Source organism: Anarrhichthys ocellatus, unplaced genomic scaffold (genome assembly GCF_004355925.1).
Source record: "Anarrhichthys ocellatus isolate YVR2014 unplaced genomic scaffold, GSC_Weel_1.0 scaffold21, whole genome shotgun sequence".
Classification (NCBI taxonomy): Eukaryota; Metazoa; Chordata; class Actinopteri; order Perciformes; family Anarhichadidae; genus Anarrhichthys; species Anarrhichthys ocellatus.
In genome coordinates this window covers 3,970,869-3,989,988 of record NW_022280051.1, presented here as the reverse complement: position 1 = coordinate 3,989,988, position 19,120 = coordinate 3,970,869, and the positions used below count along the sequence as shown (strand labels likewise).

Here is a 19,120-nt window from a genome sequence, read left to right as displayed (position 1 = left end):
TGAGCTGGACTCAAGAGCAAAAGGTCTGAAAGGTTGTTGCACTCCCTCTTTAAATTGCAGTCAAAGGTAATCAAGGGTTAACACAGCGGAGGCGATGCCCCAGTTGTACAGTGCAACGCGCTGTCCTCTTTTCCTCCCTTAGCCTCAGAAAAACACTTTGCTGTGGCTTCAAAGCAGCGTTTTGATGCTTTTAAAGCATCAGTTGCTGGGAGGAGATTCCCCTCCTACGACACTCTCTTCCTCTGAGCGTGCTCGTCTTCTTCTAGGGTTGTCCCGGCTGTGATGGAGCTTGTGCCCCGTGTGGTGACCGGTCGCTGCTGCCGCCCAATAGGATGTCAGATCTCAAGAGGAGGTTGATCCCGGATTAGAAGTTAGCCAGGGTCCGAGTCGGGATTCCCCACGAATCCCCCAAATCGGATTTCAATGTGTGTACTCGATACTTAATTATAGTTTTTATTACAAACATAAAGGACCACGATACAGCAGACACACTGATTCCTGATACTACTGTGTGTGTGCGCTGCTTATGGCTCTAATGGAGACTTACCTTCTCATCTAGAGCTTTATGGTGTTCGAACAAGGACTTGAGCGCTTTGAGGACCTCAACTTCACTGGAGACCCCCGAAGGAGACTGAGCCTGCCGCTTCACCACCGTCATGCGAAGTGACCGCTCGTGTCTGGACACCAGGCACTCCAGATGCTCCAGCAGTAGCTGGAGAGACACACGGGAGAAACCATCATCATCATTATCATTATTATTGGGAAATTAAATACTCCTCACAGCAGCATATGTTGTGGCTTTTCAGAGTAGAGGTATGAGAGATGCAAGTAACTGCAATCCTTCCAACAGAGCCCAGAATGGATTATGCTAATCTAGGCTGCTAGGTAGGAAGCATGTCAAGTCAACTGCCAGCAGACTTGCTTCACAAGGACAGACGGGATGAGTTGCAGAGCTGGAGGGCTGACTTCAGGAAAACTACACCACAACAACAACAACAACTAGGAGTAAACAACCAGGATGTGAACCGGGAGAGAGAACACCAGCTCGGCTGCAGAGATAAAACATCATTCATTACTGTTTGAGATCAGCGTACGGGATCGTCTTCTTTCATTTCCCCTTGTGAATCACTGGTGCCAGATCACGGAAACACTGGAGCAGTTTCGGTGTTGACGCAGATCCCAACACTTCATTGCCTCTCGGAAATTGTCCAAGGACATAATATTACATCCAAGATAAGGATCGATGACCTCGCTGTTCTTTCCTGGAGAGAAACTCACCGGCTAAACATCTCTTATTGAGGGCTGCCCAACAAGCTGCAGCTGGATTAAATGTACCATGTGTTCAACCACTTGGTAGAGCCTGCATTGTCTTCCTCAATGGCATTACACAGCGAGCATGATTATGATCTAATTATTCAAGAGAACTGGGAACAATTGAATTTAAGAAAACGGAGCATGCAGTGTACAGAGATGAAGATATTCTGTCTCCTCTTTGTTCCCACTGCCTCAACAAAAACCCAGAATGTGTCTTATTTGCAGACAAAACGTTCAACGAAAAACATTTTAGCAGGCGGGAGTGGTCAGAATCTGTGCAGGAGTGGGTGGTGCTGTAGGAGTGCGTGTATGCACAGACACAGTGCGTCTCGTCTCTTGTCCGTCTGATAAACTGTCCCCGAGAGTCTCATCAGCAGCCATCATGTCGACATACGTACTCCTGCACACTCAACAAAAGGCCCACTGTTGAATCAATCATGGAGTGAATTGAGTTCCTGCTGAGGTAGAGCCACAGCGTCCTCCTGTCTGTCTGTCTCATCTCGTCTGTGCATGACTCCAGTCTGTGAATTTACACGCACGTCATCCGAAACAACCAACATGTCTCTCCGCTGCCATCACAATGCTCGCCAGCCCCTCAGTCCACTCACTGCCTGCACATGCCTTCAAAGCTGTTGATTATGAACTGTGAAACCCTGCCAGCGACTGAACCGAGCTTGATTAAAAATGCTTGGTAATTGCCTATGGGAAGATTGGAGGTGATAATAAAGTGAGAGAGAGAGAAAATGACTTTTGTCAGTGTCCGTGTCTCCTGCGCCTCACCTCCCCCTCCTTTCTGTTTGTCTCAGCTGCTTGTTGCGCTAAAATCTTCTGCCTCCGCCCAGAGACAGATAGTGCACGACTGAAAAACTCACACTTAATCAGCAGTGGGGATGGAGTCTTATCTGCCAACAGCAGAGTGTGCTTACTGCTTTAAAAAGAAAATGTTTTTTTATTGAAGCTACAGGCCTTCAGCTCCGCAGAATCGAGCCGATACGCTAATGTCATTAGTTGTTGTCCCGGACACTGCAGGGCACTGGGTGCCATTTGGACCTTTACTGTTGAGCAGCCATCCGTGTCAAGTAAGTGCAAAAATGTTCAGGCGAAATGTGTGGCGCTAATGAGGTATGTCTGGGCATTGGAAACAGACAGCTCGCATGGTTGCTTCAGTGCTCCAGCAGCAGTAAAACCATACACACCAGATAGCTTCGGCTTACTCGGGACGCCGTCTATTGCAGTGTGCAGCAGGCTTTCTCCAGCTCACATCCAAATTCGGGGGAAAAGTTTGAGAAACTTGCAAATTCAAGCGGGTGAATATGGAAGAAACAAGCATCAGCATAAAGTTAATTTCTGACTAAAGGATTAGCTCTCTTTGGCCACCGAAATGCTTCAGAGAATCATCATAGTACATCAGTGGCAGATTAAACTACTTGGTGGCAGCATAATCAGGGGGAGTGAATGTTTTAAAGATGGCGTGTCGATGCTGCCCCTCACCCTGGTGTTGTTCCTCTCGGCTTTGAGCTCGGAGATCTCCTCCTCCTTCTCCAGCAGCTGCTCCCTGCAGGCGTTCAGCTCCTTGGTGAGCGCGGCAAACTCCTGAGCAACACAAGAGAGAAAGAGATCGCGGTCAGCTTCACACAACACCCTGCAACAGCCCTCCACGGCGCACGGTGCGGTGATGCAATGCAACATGAAGCGGCGGGGATATGTTGGATGGTAGCTGTCTTCTATTAAAGCCTTCAAACCAGACATACAGTAAAAACAAGTCAGATTTTATATCTATTGTCATTAAACTGCAACAAAATCAAGATTACAACCAGGGTCCAAAATGATGTACAGTTCCTTACTGACAGACAGGGATGTGGGTGGTTCCCTAATTCACATCCAAAGCCTATAACATATATTATGCCTTTTTCTTTTGTGTTAAGATGCTATCTTTGACCTTGTTTATCTCATAAAGATATTACATACAGCCATGCTTTTACAACAAAGGCTCAATCAAATGTACAATAAGCGGGAAGCGACTGCAGTGTAACAAACTGTGGCAAACAGGATCGTCCCTGTCCAGCGGTGCAGGCACGATGCCAGCTGTAGTGGATTTACTTCTGAGCGACAGGAGGACTGAGAGCGCCGGGCTTTGTCTCAACGCTGGTGGAGTCGTACTACCGAGTGGACGACGGCTGAGATGACAGACCGTGTGGCTGCTGAGTGTGATGGAGCTGCATCAGGACGGCAGATTGCACTTTTAGTCAAACACATATTTTTCACACGCAGAAATAATAAATGATCTCACATGTTGAGCTGAACTTCTATGGGCAGATTAGACTGAAGATTCCAGGAAAATTAGGGGGTAGGTCATTCATGAAATGTGCCACTACTACTACTACATTAGTAGTAGTAGTAGTAGTAGTAGTAGTAGTAGTAAAGGTGACGATGGAAATAATGATAATAATAAAGATAATGATACAGAAGATGAATAAGAAGAAATGGGGCTAAATAATCAAAAGAGGGAGAATAAGGTGGAAGAGAAGCAGGATAAGAAGGAAGAGAATAAGGAGGAAGAGGAGGTGGGGGAGTTACAGGGGGAGAAATAAGGAAGGGGGAGGAGGGAAAGGAGAAAAAGAAGAAATATGGAGAAGAGAAAAAGTTGGTGGGAAAGGAAGAGACGGGAAAGACCAGGGATGAGAAGACGGAAGAAGCGAAGAAGAAGATGAAAAAGCAAGAGGAGAAAAAATAGGAGGGAAAAGATGGGGCGAAAAAGAAGAAGGAAATAAGAAGAGGAGGAAGAAGAAGAAAATGAAGGGAAGAAAGAAGAAGAGGCGGAGAACATGAATAACAAGGAGGAGGAGGAGAAGGAGAAAGAGAAGAGAAGGAGGGGATGAAAGATGAAGAGGATGAGTAGGAGGAGATGAAAAAACAGAAGAAGAAAAGAAAAATAAGGAGAGAGAGAAGAGGAAAATGAGAGGAAGAAGAGGAGGAGGTGAAGAAAAAATACTGGCTCCACAAGAGGAGCAGAGCAGTGAGTACGCTGACGCTTATGGGTCCCATAGAGAACACACTAAAGGGACTCAACTCTCTGTTAATGTAAAAACACAAACAAGCAAACAAATGCAAAACACTGAATGTGAGATGCACCAGCCTGTCGTGACATTTCCTCGGCCTCCTCTGCCAGACCACCAGCTTTGCTCTCACTCCAGTGTTCTGCAGATGGACACGGACAAAAGCCTAAATACGCCTGAACTACATTTGCACACCAATTAGTGGCCGATCGCCCTGCCGCTCCGCAAAACACCGGTCTCCCGGAGCTGTTGTTTTCCTAAAACACGGTTTTGATTCACAAACTCACTCAGGAATTCTGAGCTGTTTGCCTGTGACAGTGAAACTCCTGTAAACAACCATCAGAGGAGGAGAGACAGCCCGTCGCTCAGGAAGACTTCAAAACCGCCGTCCCCCGTCTAAATTAAGCGCCGGAGCAGAGACGTCTCTGGAGCGGGTCGCATCAGGCAGGTACAAAGGGATCAAACAGAGGCACAGCTGTCTCAATGTGACTCCTGAGTGACGGGACGGCTTGTGTCGTATGTTAATTGAGAACCAGTTGATATGTGACACAATAACCAGCATGCTCTGTGTTTGATTTCACAATCAAAAAGGGGAAATGTGTGAGTATTGGAGTAGCCTGCTTCTCAATGGCAATGGGTTCAGAGTATATGTATTTTGATCAATCCTATCCAGGGAGGACGGAAACATTGATTGACAAAAGGTTAATTATTAACCATTTTAATAATTGTTGAGTAATTTGTCAAGAAAAATAAATGAATGACTTTACTCATTTTTAACACAATTAAAACATGCTTGACATAAAATAAAAACCATACATTTTCAAAAGCTGTCGGATAAATACAACGAGTGATCCGTCTATCTGAGCGCACACTGTAATTCAGAACCCGTACACCGCCTGCCCTTCAGCAGACGAGCACAATAACTCACAAACTCCAGGAGGAGTCACAATATTGTTTCTCACAGCTACAGGAATGCAACAAATCCTTATAGACCGTATAGTGCAACAAATCCTCCGCACAAAGACACCGTGAAAAGCCCAGAATTACAACCGACTCACTCTGTAATATGAGCGAAGGCTTCGACAAAGTCAAGTGGATTTACTTCTGTAATCAAAGGTGGTCATAACGTGCAGCGTATGGGCAGAGGAACATGGCCGCTCCTTCCTCGTGGGATGAACGCTGTGAAATCCCAGAGCTGCAGGGTTTGGTCATGCAGATCTTTGCTGGGACTCTGCTGGGACAGCCAATTAATCTGCAATGATGGGGATCAGATGCTTTGGGATCTTTCAGCATCTTTAAATCTTTTCCAAGTGGATTGCCGCAGGCTGCTGTTGCAGCTTTTTCTAATCGGAGCAGCTGGAAGGTGTGAAAGCAGTTCCACAAATGTGGAGGCCCAGAGTGGTCACCGTGGCTGTAAATGTTTCTGGCTGCATATTTTGAGACCACTAACTAAATCCACCCATCTGTGCTCTCGTGATCGTGATTTAATTATACATTATGTGGCGCTCATGCCAGTTGATTAGATACACATGTACGATCTCACTCGATCCAATTCAACAGCCCCGCTTGTCTGTCTGCTGTCTAACATCTGTGGAAAACATTGGGGGAAAGGGGATGGGGAATAGTTTTTGGTTGGACTTCAACCTCTATGATTATCCTGCTGTTTATTACAGTCAAATTACTGTATCATGCCACCAACCACACAGAACTAGGTCTGATGGAAACCTAGCTGTGTAACAGGTCCGCTGAAGTCAAGAGGCCGAAGGTTAAACTGTCGGGACAAACGTGTGTATTGTACAGAAACGCCCGCCGAGTTAACCGCCAGATCATCTGCAGGAGGAAGATCAGGTCAACTGTTACAACCCAGCTGTTACCATAGCAACAGGAGATAAAGCGTTGGCGTGGTAACCAAGTCATCTCCATAGAGGGTTGACCTAAAATGGACCAACAGACCACAGAAGGACGGAGATTACATATACTGTAAAATCAGATCGCAAGATTATAAGCGTTTTAGAGCTAAATATAGCGAGAAATGTCTGCAAGTCTGTCTGTCTGTCTTTTCCATCTTGGCTCGTGTATTGCCGGCGACTCGAGGATGTGCAGTTGTAAATGTGTTACCATTCGGCCAGAGGACGACACTGTGAGAATGAGCTTTACGTTTTGAACTGCAAGTCCTAAAAACAATTTTAAAAATATATATTTTCATATAAGCCACGCCCATTTGCAACTAAATTCATAATTTTAAACGTGCATATTGCTTTATTTCTATTGTAAATCACCATATTTGCTAAATATCCAGGGTACTTTTGTTCTTTGGCTCCCAAAATAATCGAATTCCCCACAGTGATCACAACACATCCATTCTATGTCAAATCATCTTGGAAACAATCTGAAAATGAAGCTCTTGTCTCATTATAGAACACAACACTTCTTTGCCTCACTGCGTTTTCTAAACTTGGTTTGTGCAGTAGGTCAGGCACACAAAAAAGGAGCTTAGAGCTCATAAATCTTCCTCCCAGAGGAGTGCAGCTAATCACAGTCGCCTCCTCATGAGAAAAAGCCCTTCCGCAAATTGCATCATTTGCTTTAATGCTTGCAAGACCCAGCAATCCCCTGCCACAGCGCTCCAACAGTGTTTGGTAAGCTTTAACTTCCTCAGCAACAGACTATCCTCTCTCTCTCTCTCTCCTCTCCTTCAAACCAGCCATCAGAGCGATCCTCTTAGAGCAGGGTTAAAGAAAAGGCTACGACCTCAGGGGGGAGGACATAGCATCTCCTCAAGCCCAGACTCAACGTCTGCTCTAAACTACAGAATTATTTTTCCAGCGCACACTGAAAAGTTGTTACAGATGCAAGATATACGAGCATAAAGAAACTGTATGTTGGTGTTGGTGAACCGGGAGTGTTAGCTCATTGTGTAACTGTCGTCCTCACTCTAAACTTAGCCTGCTGACACACACTTTAATTAACTTGTCCATGTTCTGTCAGCTAGTCAGTGTATCAAGTCAAATGTGGTACACACACACACACACACACACACTGAACGAAACAACCGTGTCTCCTAAAAATGACGTACAACTAAACTGCATTCTCAATTATGTTATCAGGGAAACTCATTTCATGTTTCAACTCATTTCAACTCATTTCAACTCATTTAATGTTAAAATAAGTGACCTGATGGAACATGAACAACGGTGTCCAGGGTGAAAGTCCTGTGTCTGACCCCTCCATCCTCCCACCACACAATATGAGAAGAAACTTATTCTTGATACTTAAAAAACGAATGTAATCCGGTAGAATGTACGTCTCCCTTGAAATGTAATCGATAAAGCAGTCTCATTGTATGGAAAAGTACTTTTTAGGAGATCAGACAGGCAGCAAAAAAAGACAATAAAAAGTAACTTGCTGATGAATACCAACAGCTGTTTACAAGTTTTAGATCATAGGACAAAGAGAGACAATAGCTGAGTTTCGAGCTAAGCATTTCTATATTAACTAGTTTGACTGTTTGGGGAAATATTCTCACTCTCTAATTAGTTTGTTTTTAGAGAAAAATATAATTTTTTGGTGAATTTGTTCAATTCAAGCAAAAGTTGTTTTTTCAAATAAAAGTCCCTTTCTTACATTAAAGTCAACAAATCACACTTGATATGCTTGTGTTGTCTGTTATGCTCTATCCACACACACACACACACACACACACACACACACACACACACACTAGAGTGTTGGTGGGGCCGTGGGGACCCTCAGGGGAACTCAAGAGAGCTGTGCTGACATTCCTCGATGCCACCAAATGCTGCCCAGCTGCTAACAGCAGCGGTGTCTGCTAACAAAATTCAGAGCCGCGGCTCATGATAATGAGGTTCTGATTGCTCAGTTGACTGTTAAATGAGGAAAGATAAGCATCCACATAGCATCAGCTACAGTATGTGGGGGGTGAATCCCGCATCGCAACGCTTTCTTTCAAAATGTCGTTTCATCAGTGGCCAGTTTGATGTTTTAAAGTGTTGAAGCTTTATTCTACAGTCCATTCAAACAGCTGGGAAGTATGGAATTCCACTTGGAAGGGCTGAGGTTTCGCTCCGAGCCTCTCTCTAGCACTATTTTACCCATGACCTGCTGGACCACTACCCAACCCCCAACCCCCTCTTCTCTCCACATCTCATTACCTGGGCAAACTGCCTCGCGCTGCAATATGTCAGGCAGTGTGTGTGTGTGTGTGTGTGTGTGTGTGAGCATGGATTCTGCCTAGAAGGTAAACTCTAAATGAGATGGTGGACAGGGCCCACTGTCGGCAAAAATTACAGCTTTTGAAAGAAAACAAAAGTATTTGGAGTTGAGCTACTGCAGGAGAGTCGAGCTTCCAGACTAAAGACAAACGCTGGCAATTGTGCATCACTCTCAGGAGAGACAGCGATGTGGTGGTGTGATCGACGGCATGCTGATTCACCAAGTGAAACGCAGAGAGCAGCTTGGAAGAAGAAAAAAAATTCCGTGTGATAACGCTACCAGACAAGCTTCAGGAATCTATGTAAAGAAATGGAAGACGAGCATCATCCGACTCAAACAGCAGACAAAGGAAATGAGGGAAATGAGATTGAAAACGAGCCGGTAAGAGTGCAGAGTTTCACCGTCTTCCGAAGAATAAATTAGACAAATTACCGACAACTTTCACGGCAACAATAAAAGAGCTCTTTGTGAATGCAGCGGGACTCTAGTACTCTAGTCTTTGGAGTACAGAAGAAAAAAAAAACACTCATTATCTGGGACTTTCCCAAACATTGTGATATTTGTGCTTTTTCAATTACTCCATCTGAGTTTCAGAAAGCTCCGCTGTGTTGTAGCTCTTTAATATTTGATAAACTGTGGTATATTTACAGTGTGAGAGCAAAGGGAGGACAGGACAGAGGGTGGTTATAAATAAATGATGAGATGAGCCTCCTGCTATTAATACGAACACTGCATTCCCCACAGTTAACACATGTCTACACGTGCAAGAGAGTGACGCTGCACTGAAGTGGAATAATATCACTTTAGTCACGTCTGAGCAATCAAATTAGATAAATGAAAGCCTGCAGGTTGTTAAAATCCCGATCTGGGAAAGACAAAGACCTTTGGCTCAATTAGCCAAGATTAATATAATGTTTTAAAGCTATACGTTTTCTTTCAAGTACCATGCAGTATCACTCTTAGAAGCCAGCAGGATTCTTGGCCTACATCTTGCTGATAAAGTACGATCGCTCACAGAGACTCCAGATCGGACATCGAGGAGCCAGAGGGACCTTGAGGGCCGCTGCACACAAGTTCCAGCTCAGCCAGCAGGCTCATTTTCCTCAGCTTTAAATATTCAAGCATCTCTTCTTCATGTCGGCGACATGCCGGTGAGTCGAAGGTGGGCGACAAGTGTTACAACGGCAGCCGGCGTGCTTCTATCAATGGAGCCTCTTCGGGAACCATGTTGTTGCCTTTCATGTGTGTATCTGTCAAAGTACCAGCAAGGACACACCCCGACTCCACTCACAATCATACTATTGCTATTACCTATGTGAGGGACATGAATATTCCAGTGTTTGAGGGCTCACTCGTCCTTTTATTCCCCCGAAGAGGACGAGGCAGGTTGTAAAGCCATCACAACTTCTAAGAGCTGCTCAAACCAAAGAGCATACAGGAGGATGATTCCATGTAGATACAGAGAAGCTGTAGGGTTCTACTGAAGAACATCAAACGAGATTATATTTCCATTGCTTCCCCTACACAGTAACACAATCAACCTGATAAAGCAACATGCCCGTCTGGTTTTATATGTCTTTGTCTGTCCTCCACAAACATCCACATAAAATCGAATGGCACTTCCCATTTATGCGTAATGAAGCAAGCAGAAATGAATCATTCACAATTATCCACGAACTGAAAACGAACCAGCCGTGAATAAAAGGGAACCGCTGAACGTTGTCGGTTGAATGATGCATTGATTTTATACAGCTTGATTGCCTGTGATTAATTTTGATATTGGCCAGTCAAACTTTTTTAACAAATGCGCTTTAAAGAGACAAAAGAGCCCGTTGTTGGAGAGGACAATGAGCGGTTGTCCTGAATGCACTTTGCATGACCCTGTTGTGATGTTATATCAGGGCAGCGGGGGGGATTGGTCACTGCACCGATGCCTTTAATGGGAACAGAGGAAAACAACAGCAGAATGGAAGGAAAAGCTAATTGTAGATGGGAGATGATTATTTCGGGGAAAGCGAAGCAGACATGGACAGCAGAAACAAAAGGGGAAATGAAAGGTCAGCGAGGGTGTTTGTGTGAGGGAGTTTGATGGCATTGAGGGTAGGAGGGGTGTGATTTACAATAACCTTTAGCTGGCGAGGTAAGAGGGGTCGTCTCTATGCTGTAAAGGCCCCTTGAGGCCAAGTCGTAAATCTGAGAGGGAAAATTACAGCCTGATAATTTACCACCCTTCGAGCACCTAATAACTAATTTTGATCCCTTTGAACTCCTGTACAAGGACCTGCCGCACCTCCATAGCCTCTCCTCACAACATCAGCCAGAGCTGAATGGACATGAATCTCTCCTGGTTGAATCGTCATTAGAAAATATCAGGTTCTTTAGTAAAAAGTCAAAGGTTTGAGTCAAACGTGAGATGAATTAAATAACTGTGGAGCAATGTCTAACAAATAGCAAAGCCTTCTGAACTGGCTCCAGCTCTGACTAGCTTCTTCCGTATAGCAAACAATTAAGTTGCTGAAGCTTATGGGTGTTGTAGTTGCACCAACATGAGAGATCTCTGTGGACTTGTGTGTCTGTGGATTTCTATCTGCGGAGGGCAAAGTCATTGGGGAAATGAGAGCGAAGCTATGAAAGAAACTATCCCACAGAGAGCCCTTCTCCGCATACATGTGCTCTCGACGTGACTCGCTCAGCTCCAACGTATGGTTCCCCCGACATAAATTGATGCCACCGCAATGCATGGAGATACTGTGCCCATATTAAAAAGGTCAGGGAGGGGGAGAGACTTTTATTACCTGGCGAGAATGCCTACTCTCTGTTTCCCACATGTAATGTTCTGTCACGCCTCTTTTCATTTGGTCCCAATAATGCCGAGCATCCCAGGCAGCAACGAAGCTGCACATCGCTGTGAGACACAACAAGCATGGCCGGAAATGTCAGACCATCCATCATCTCTTACCCGTGGTGAGCACAACGCTCCAAAGGGAACAAACAGTTCCAGTTTTATACATTCGGCTCTCGGCTGATGTGCTGTGACTGTCGCTGGCCTCGTACAGCAGGAGGAGAAGATCCTCATGGTTGACGACCTCGTGTCCTTTTATTCTAGTTTAACTGGTAAATAGGATTATTGTCTTGTCTTAAGTATACTCAAAACAGTGTGTGGTGTCCACCTACTTTACTTACTGAAGAAAAAGCTCCCATTTGAAAACTATGCAGAAAACTAACTGTGTTTTAATAGAAAGTTAAAATGATATGAGACAAGCAGCAACATGTACTTTATGTCAATCTGCTAAACATCTACTTGACTAATTGTTTCAGCACAAATTTCTGGTTTCATGTCTGTTCGGAGGCGTTACGTGCGGGCCAGAGGCATAATGAGAGGCTCCGCTCTGAGCGGAGGTCACAGCATGTTCTGCAGCACCAGGCGCCTGAAATGTGACGAATCCATTAAAAAGAAACCGACAACAACACATTGCTGTTCCACAGATGAAAAGCCACAGAACGCGAGCTTCAGCCAGTTGCCAGATAAGCGTGGCAATTTTAGTTCGGCAGATAACCGAGCCAGCAACGGAGCTGTTTTGGTGCCGGCGAGATGCCACATTTGGAAAAATTCATCAGACAAGTGGTGGGATTTGCAAAGATTACAGTAGGGAGGAGAGGGTGGGCTTTGGAGCATCGATGATTCAATCCCTGTCCATGCAGATAACATCCAGTGACAGCCTTGGTAAACAAAACACCCTCTGTACATCAAAGATCTCGTTTCGCTGATCGGTAAGATCAGGAAAGCTCCATCGCAGGAATCTTAAAGGCGACACAGGACACTAACAAGCAAGTTAGAAGCTGTTTTAGAGCGAATATGACAGAAAACTACGCAATACATACATACTCTCCATTGGCGCTTTATAGTCGACAGTAAAACATTGTGTGTGATGTAGCTTTAGTGTCAGTTTAGTCCTGGACACGGCATTAAAAGCTAAATGGCTTGTAAATATCAAACAGCATGAATTAACAATTACCGTACAGCAGAGTGAACGGAGCTCAGGGAGAGATTACAGTACATCACTGGCATTACAATTATTGCTTTCCAGCTTTCGTCAAAAAAACAAACAAAGGTATCCAAATAAAATGCAGGGGAATGGGATTTGGTTTTGGTGCTCATAGCCTTGAAAGATAACATAAAATAGTGGAAAACTAACTGCATATTTTAAAGTTTTTTGGGCTAATTTGTTTTGTTTTATCACTCATAAGATGGTGGTGACAAAAATGAAAGATTATTTAAAACCTATACTACATGCATGTCTGGATGGAACTAGAGGTAACTCAGCATGATCTAAAAGTACAACACATACACTCGTATTTAGTGTGCGCTCATATGGTACAATATGTCTGGGGAATTGAAGAACCATTGGTCAGATGCCTTAGAGGGCCGATGCCTTTAAGGTCATCATTAAAACCATCTAATACAAAGTCGTGTCTTCGTCTCCGTTTTCCTGCTCTTGTCTTCTCTGGTCATCTGAGCCGTCTTTGTGCAGGCGGCGTTATCGCTCTCCTCCAGCCTTCTCTCCTGCACAGTTCACAGGATTCCTACATGAATTATACGGACTAAAATGAAAAATCACAGTCGTGGACGTGTGGCGAGATGGTATCCGAGGCACCCTGCGGGCTCTCGATGAGCCACGGTGACTGAAGTTGGATCCAAAACCCGACTTAGAAATATCCATTCATAGCATCACCGAACCCTGCCAAATACCCCTGTATCATCCACGCCGTCTTGCTGCAGCAGTGTTGGCTTTTAAAGGTCAAACCACCCGAGATGAGAAGGTTTTTAAGGCTGCTCCTTAAAAAGCACAGACGACGGGATTTCAGATACCTTGATGTATATTCAATCACCTCTGCTTGGGCAGAAGTACATGTACATATTCGATTGGCAGTGAAGATAACAGGAGGAGACATGCTGTTACACACACTCTCTCTAACACCAGTATTTCCTCCCCGTTTCTCGCTGTCTCTCTGCAGGTAAACACTGAGAGTCAAATGGCCTCTGGCGCTGTTCAAAATGAATTAGTGTTGAAGGCCTGGTGCTGTGAATCTCTGGCATTTTATAAAAGGTCCTGCAGCATGAAGCAGACCACCTGAGAGTCAGCCCGAATTCAGGGAGCGGCATTCAGAGCCACACACACCGATCAAAACAATTCTCTCTCTTTTATGGGAATGAACAATCGTTTTTTTGTCCATCTGAAGTTCACACAACTGTTTAATGAACAGGCCAAGTTTATAATCAGTTCCCTGCTTCTTCCAATGCAGAGCAGCAGCAGCAGCAGCAGCAGCAGCAGCAGCAGCAGCAGCAGCAGCAGCAGCAGCAGCAGCAGCAGCAGCAGCAGCAGCAGCAGCAGCAGAGCGTCTAGTCAGGCAGAAATCAAACATTAACCGAGGCAGAGTGAGATGATGACGCTGTCTGCTGGCAGCCAGGCAGAGGGGCTGAGATAAGGAAACGTGGACGGAGCTGCAGGAACAGGAAATACAGCGCAGACAACGTGCAGGGATGTGGCTAGAACGGATCCGGCACTTTCTCGTTGGAATCGGAGGGTTCGGGGTTCCAATGTGGGCGAGATGCCCTCCGTGGAGAGGAGACTATTAATGTATGTTGATATTTCATTTACTTTTAACTGGTTATGAATGTTAATAATGATGCCTCTATATGATCTACATACGAAAAAAAAGACTTGTCTATTTCTATATAGTTATTCTTAATACTTGTCATCGGTGCCACTGGGCTGGGCTTCGGCAAAATCAGATGAAATCACTCAGACTCCAGCGGGGCCTCCAGCCGCGAACAGTATCGCTTTTGTCCACAGGGGCCGCCAAAATCAGCTGACTTTGTAACATTACTAGAACCTTAAGCTAAAGCAGATCCCACACTGCATTCACATCAGCACGACAACATGTCACACACATGTCACACACATGTCTGCGATGAGGCATCTTTCCCTTGCCTGGTCCGGACTGATCGTGAGTTCTGGAGAGAGATGATAGGAAGTGGGGAAGGGGAAGCTGCACTTACACATGCAGCACGCATACACACTGAACAGATGATGTGTTGGGGTGCACAGACTGAGAGCACTGTCCTTATGAGACTAATGTCCCTGAGATCCTCGGGGGCTCGACGGCCAGATGTTTTGCTTTGCTTGCTTGCCTGAGTTTTTGGCCCCAGTGTCCCGTTACAAGCAGCATCCATCACGCCACGAAGCTCACATGCTGCAAGACACAACTCCCTCACTTGTACGTGGCAGGTTAATGTGGTTTGTTTGTCTCTGTTTGAAAAAAAAGATCTTAAATAACTTGCTGGAACTTTTTAAGATGAAAACTTCAGCAGCACAAATTAGTTTAATCCTTTCCATCCAGAAATAATGTCAAGGACGGAGGTAGAAAGGGATGAGCACGGACTTTTACGTCATCCGTAACAGTACAATTTAGCCATTTGCAGTCATTCTGCATCCAGATCAACTCAGAAAGTAGGGCTGCAAATAACGATTATTTTCATTGTCGATTAATCTCTTGATTATTTGGTCATTTGGTTTTGAAAACGTCAGAAAATCAGCATTTCACAAAGCCAAAGATGACAAATGTCTTGTTTTGCCCTCAACTCAAATATATTTAGTTGACTGTCAAAAAGAAACCAGTAAAGAAACCAGAAAATAATGACTTTTAAGAAACTGAAATCAGAGAAATCTGACTTTATTCTGTATTCTGTATGAACTAGAAAAACACATGAATCTGTTCTAAGCCCTTCTTTGTTCCCCCAACAAGCAGTAAAACTCATCCTAACAGGCTCCGGTCCTGCAGAGACAAGAGAGCATCCAGGAAGTCTTTGTTGGTTGGCTGCAGCAGCTCTGGCCGGTGCTCCGACAGGGCTGTGTTGGTGCAGAAGAAAGGGATTACCTCGCAGCGGCCTCTCTCTCTCTCTCTCGCTCTCTCATCCCAGCTGCCCCACATGCCTACAGAGCACAATTGCTCTCCGTCTTGGTTCGCATCGCCGAGCATCGCAGGGCCGCAGTCCGCCGGAGTCACACGTTCAGAGGGCGACAGATTTACTCACGGAACATTCTGAGGCAGCAAGTATGCTGGTGTGTGAAGCTCTTTTATGAGCCTTTAAATGGCAACCTATCTGGTAAAACTGGAAGGGTAGATATGACAGTAAGGTCCTCTGTGAGTGCTACACAACAAGCATGACAGGGCGGAATCTGCAGGCAGATAAATCTCATGCGTCACACACTGGTGAGATACCCGTCAAGATAGAACTACATCTCTATGCCTGCCAGGTGATGCACACCACTATACTTCAGCATGCAGCATCTGGTGTCCATCAGACCAGAATACAGAAAGGATGGCGCACTACAGACACAAACGAGTGCAGAGGCTCCCTGGTGGCATCTTAATGTGGTGGTGGTGGTGGTCACGTCAAGGGTAAACAAAGGCCTGATATGCTGCAGGATGCGCTGTCGAGGAAAGATATGACAGATATAGCACTCGAAACCTGGTTCAATAATACATGAGGGTGGATCTAAAAAAAAAGCTCTGAATGGAATTCTAAGAGGGTTTAGATGACACTAAGTCACATCTGTATCAAATCTACCTGCATTATAACACAACACGCACTCTTACAGTATACTGCAAAACAGTGGCATCAAGAAAACCACAAGTCAGCAAGCTGTTTGCCAACCAGCAGGGTTGTTCCACTGCCCCATTGTTCTAAACACTGCCCTGCTCTCACTCTCTTTGCACGAACACACCTGACCTTCTTTACTTGATTACACACAGATTTATTCTGTGTGTAATTATATTTTACACATTTTGTGTGCAATTGAATCTACTTTTCTAGTATTCAGTTGAATTTATGTCATTTAAATCTGTATTAGTAGAAGAGAGGGGTTTGGGAGGATGATTTTGTGACGTTTTCATAATAACTCTAAGCAGCTACATGCCACACTATTAGCACTCCAAGGGTACAACTTTGTTGTCATAGCTGCCTTGTGTAAATTCCAAAAAGGCCAAACATGTAACAGCAGAAACTGGCCAATCCTGGTGGGTTGCCAGTTCCATCCTCTGCACCAGTCGGCTCCCTGTAGTGTTTTTGAGGCCGTTGCGTTGCCAGATCGAGACGAGATGCACCATGTGGAGCGAGCCCTGCTGGGATGAAGCGTTGCCAGATATGTGACTGAGATCTCCAGGGGTTACCGAGGTTGTCAGATATGCGGCAGAGTCCCCGGGGTTAGAGGGACGCCAACTCCGCCTTTAAACCTCAACGGTTACTGGGTTCCCAGCTCTGTCTCAAGTTGCTGGCATTAGTAGGTTGACAGATATGAACCCAAAGGCTCTCATCTGCTGTTGGGTTGCCAGATTTATGCCACAGCGGGTGAAATATGAGCTCTGGAGCACGCCACACATTGTGAGCTCCATCGCCAAGGTTTGTTCCAGCTTTATAGACAAAACTATATTTGATGAAACAGCAGCAACGTTTCTATATTATTTTCACAATGAAGGCTTTCAAGGTTGATATTGTCCCAACACCAACAAAGAAGGTTTTGTCCGATGACCTACTGTTAAAGAAGAGCATGAGACATTTGTCTGTCTAAGACACTGGCTTATTAAAAAGCAGTTTGTACAGCGCAGCCTTCGCTAACCATGTGCAATGTAAGCATTCTGCGATGGAATAATCCGGAATTGAACGCTGTTTACATTCACTGGAGCAATGTAATCAAAGTCTCTGATGAAGAAATCAATGTCTGCTTGTTCTCAGTTTGATTACTGTAGTGAACCCTGCTTTCACAGATCATGCTAACATAGAACAGTTTCTATAAAGCGTCGACTTCATTCTGACACCATCTCTGTAATGTTCACTATACGTTTATCATGAGCAAACCAGACAAGCAGGAGTTTGGTGGCTCCGTTTCTTTGCGACGGTCCAACCAACAGACAGACTGACTCACTGTAACGCACACAGGACTGCTGCTGGTTGCAGCTAAGAATAGAGGCTCATGCTGTGAAGAAGAAGCCTTTCTTCTGAAAAGCTGGCAATAAGTGGCTGATAAGGATATTTTAAAATGCAAATTCTACTTAATATTGTAAACCAATCCACTTAGAATAGTGAAATCTTTCTGGGCACCCTTCATAGTATTTCATTTGTCCCATTTGAAGCATGCTGGGTTGTTCCACACATGCAACTTTGCAGAAATAAGAGTGGTAAACACAGATAAATGATTGCAGGAAACTGCTGTCAAAGGGAGGAACAAGGCCACAAGGATACGTGTTCTTACAAGTCCCAAATGCACGGCTTCATTTCATTTATAATCCTCATTGTTCTTCTTAAACACACCTTCATCCGCAGTGCACACACAGCAACACAATGTTAAACACAAGATCCATTGTGATGATTGACTTTGCAGCAGGATGGATTGACCGTGAGCAGCCGTATTTTCCTTCATCTCAAAGAGCAAAACCTAGAGAACTGGGAGGATGTACCTGTTCATTCAAAGCAAATCCCCACGCTCACCCACAAATCAAGTCAGCTTGAGAGACTTCAGCGCATATATCCTGGGTAAAGAAACGGCAGTGGTGCACAGCTTACACGGGATAATGTGGCTTCTGTCCACATAAAAACCTCGCTGTCGTAAAGGTAACTGGGGAAGCAGCCACACCACAGTATGTCTCACCCGTCACTCCACATAATCTCATAATGCACCACTAAATACCATTACACTGTTATGTAACATAAATCTCGAGCGCTCAGAGCATCATCTCCTTCACCATGTAGCGCCTCATCATCTGCTTGATGATTTCCTCTGTTACTCAGAATTACTTAAAGCTAAGTGTGTGATAAATAACCGTTCTACTGTAACAAGGACGGCAGGTAACGATGGTTTTTTTCTTAATAAATCCATTAATAGTGAAGGTAAATGTTATTAAATGTGTGAAAATGGTGATTTATGTCAGAATCCGGCCCTCAAATGTGACGTCTTCAAATGTCTTGTTTATTTGACCAACCGAATGTGAGAAGCTTGAACCAGTAAATATTTGGCATTTTTACATGAAAAACTATTAAAAAGATGATTTGATTGTCAAAATAGTTGCCGATTTCTTATTTTTTTATATGAATATTTCCAGTAAAATTAAACAATACAAAGATGAGATTTCACAAATACCATTTGCAGAACATAGACACACATTCCTGCAGACTGCTTCACACCACAGTGCTGCACTGATTCACAGTCGGTTACGGGACCAAGAAGCTGCAACACAGCAGCACAATTAGACAGAGAAGACGAGCTGTTCTTCGAAATACTCCAAAATGTTTGCAAAGTCCAAGGATACAGATAACGGGTGAACTCTTAATTTAAAGATAACTATGTTTGCTTACGAGAAGACTCCACGGGGTACCTTTACCATTCATTGTTATGTTGTTTTATTATTAATGCTGAAGGACCCTGATGCTTAATCAGTAGCTAATTTGCACTTTCCAT

At 44.5% G+C, this 19,120-nt stretch overlaps 1 protein-coding gene across 17 annotated transcripts in view; it reads right to left on the bottom strand.

Annotated features, from left to right (window-relative positions):
* Window positions 1-19,120, bottom strand: part of ppfia2 (PTPRF interacting protein alpha 2) — a 126,275-nt gene that overhangs the window by 33,203 nt on the left and 73,952 nt on the right. For all 17 annotated transcript variants that reach the window (XR_004213137.1, XM_031858983.1, XM_031858984.1 and 14 more), the window contains 2 exons: window positions 2,806-2,907; window positions 548-712 (listed from right to left, as the gene is read on the bottom strand). Coding sequence is in view for 16 of the 17 variants with exons in the window: in XM_031858983.1 (XP_031714843.1) it covers window positions 548-712; window positions 2,806-2,907 (267 nt within the window). In the remaining variant the exon portion in view is untranslated. The remainder of the gene's footprint in view (window positions 1-547; window positions 713-2,805; window positions 2,908-19,120) is intronic.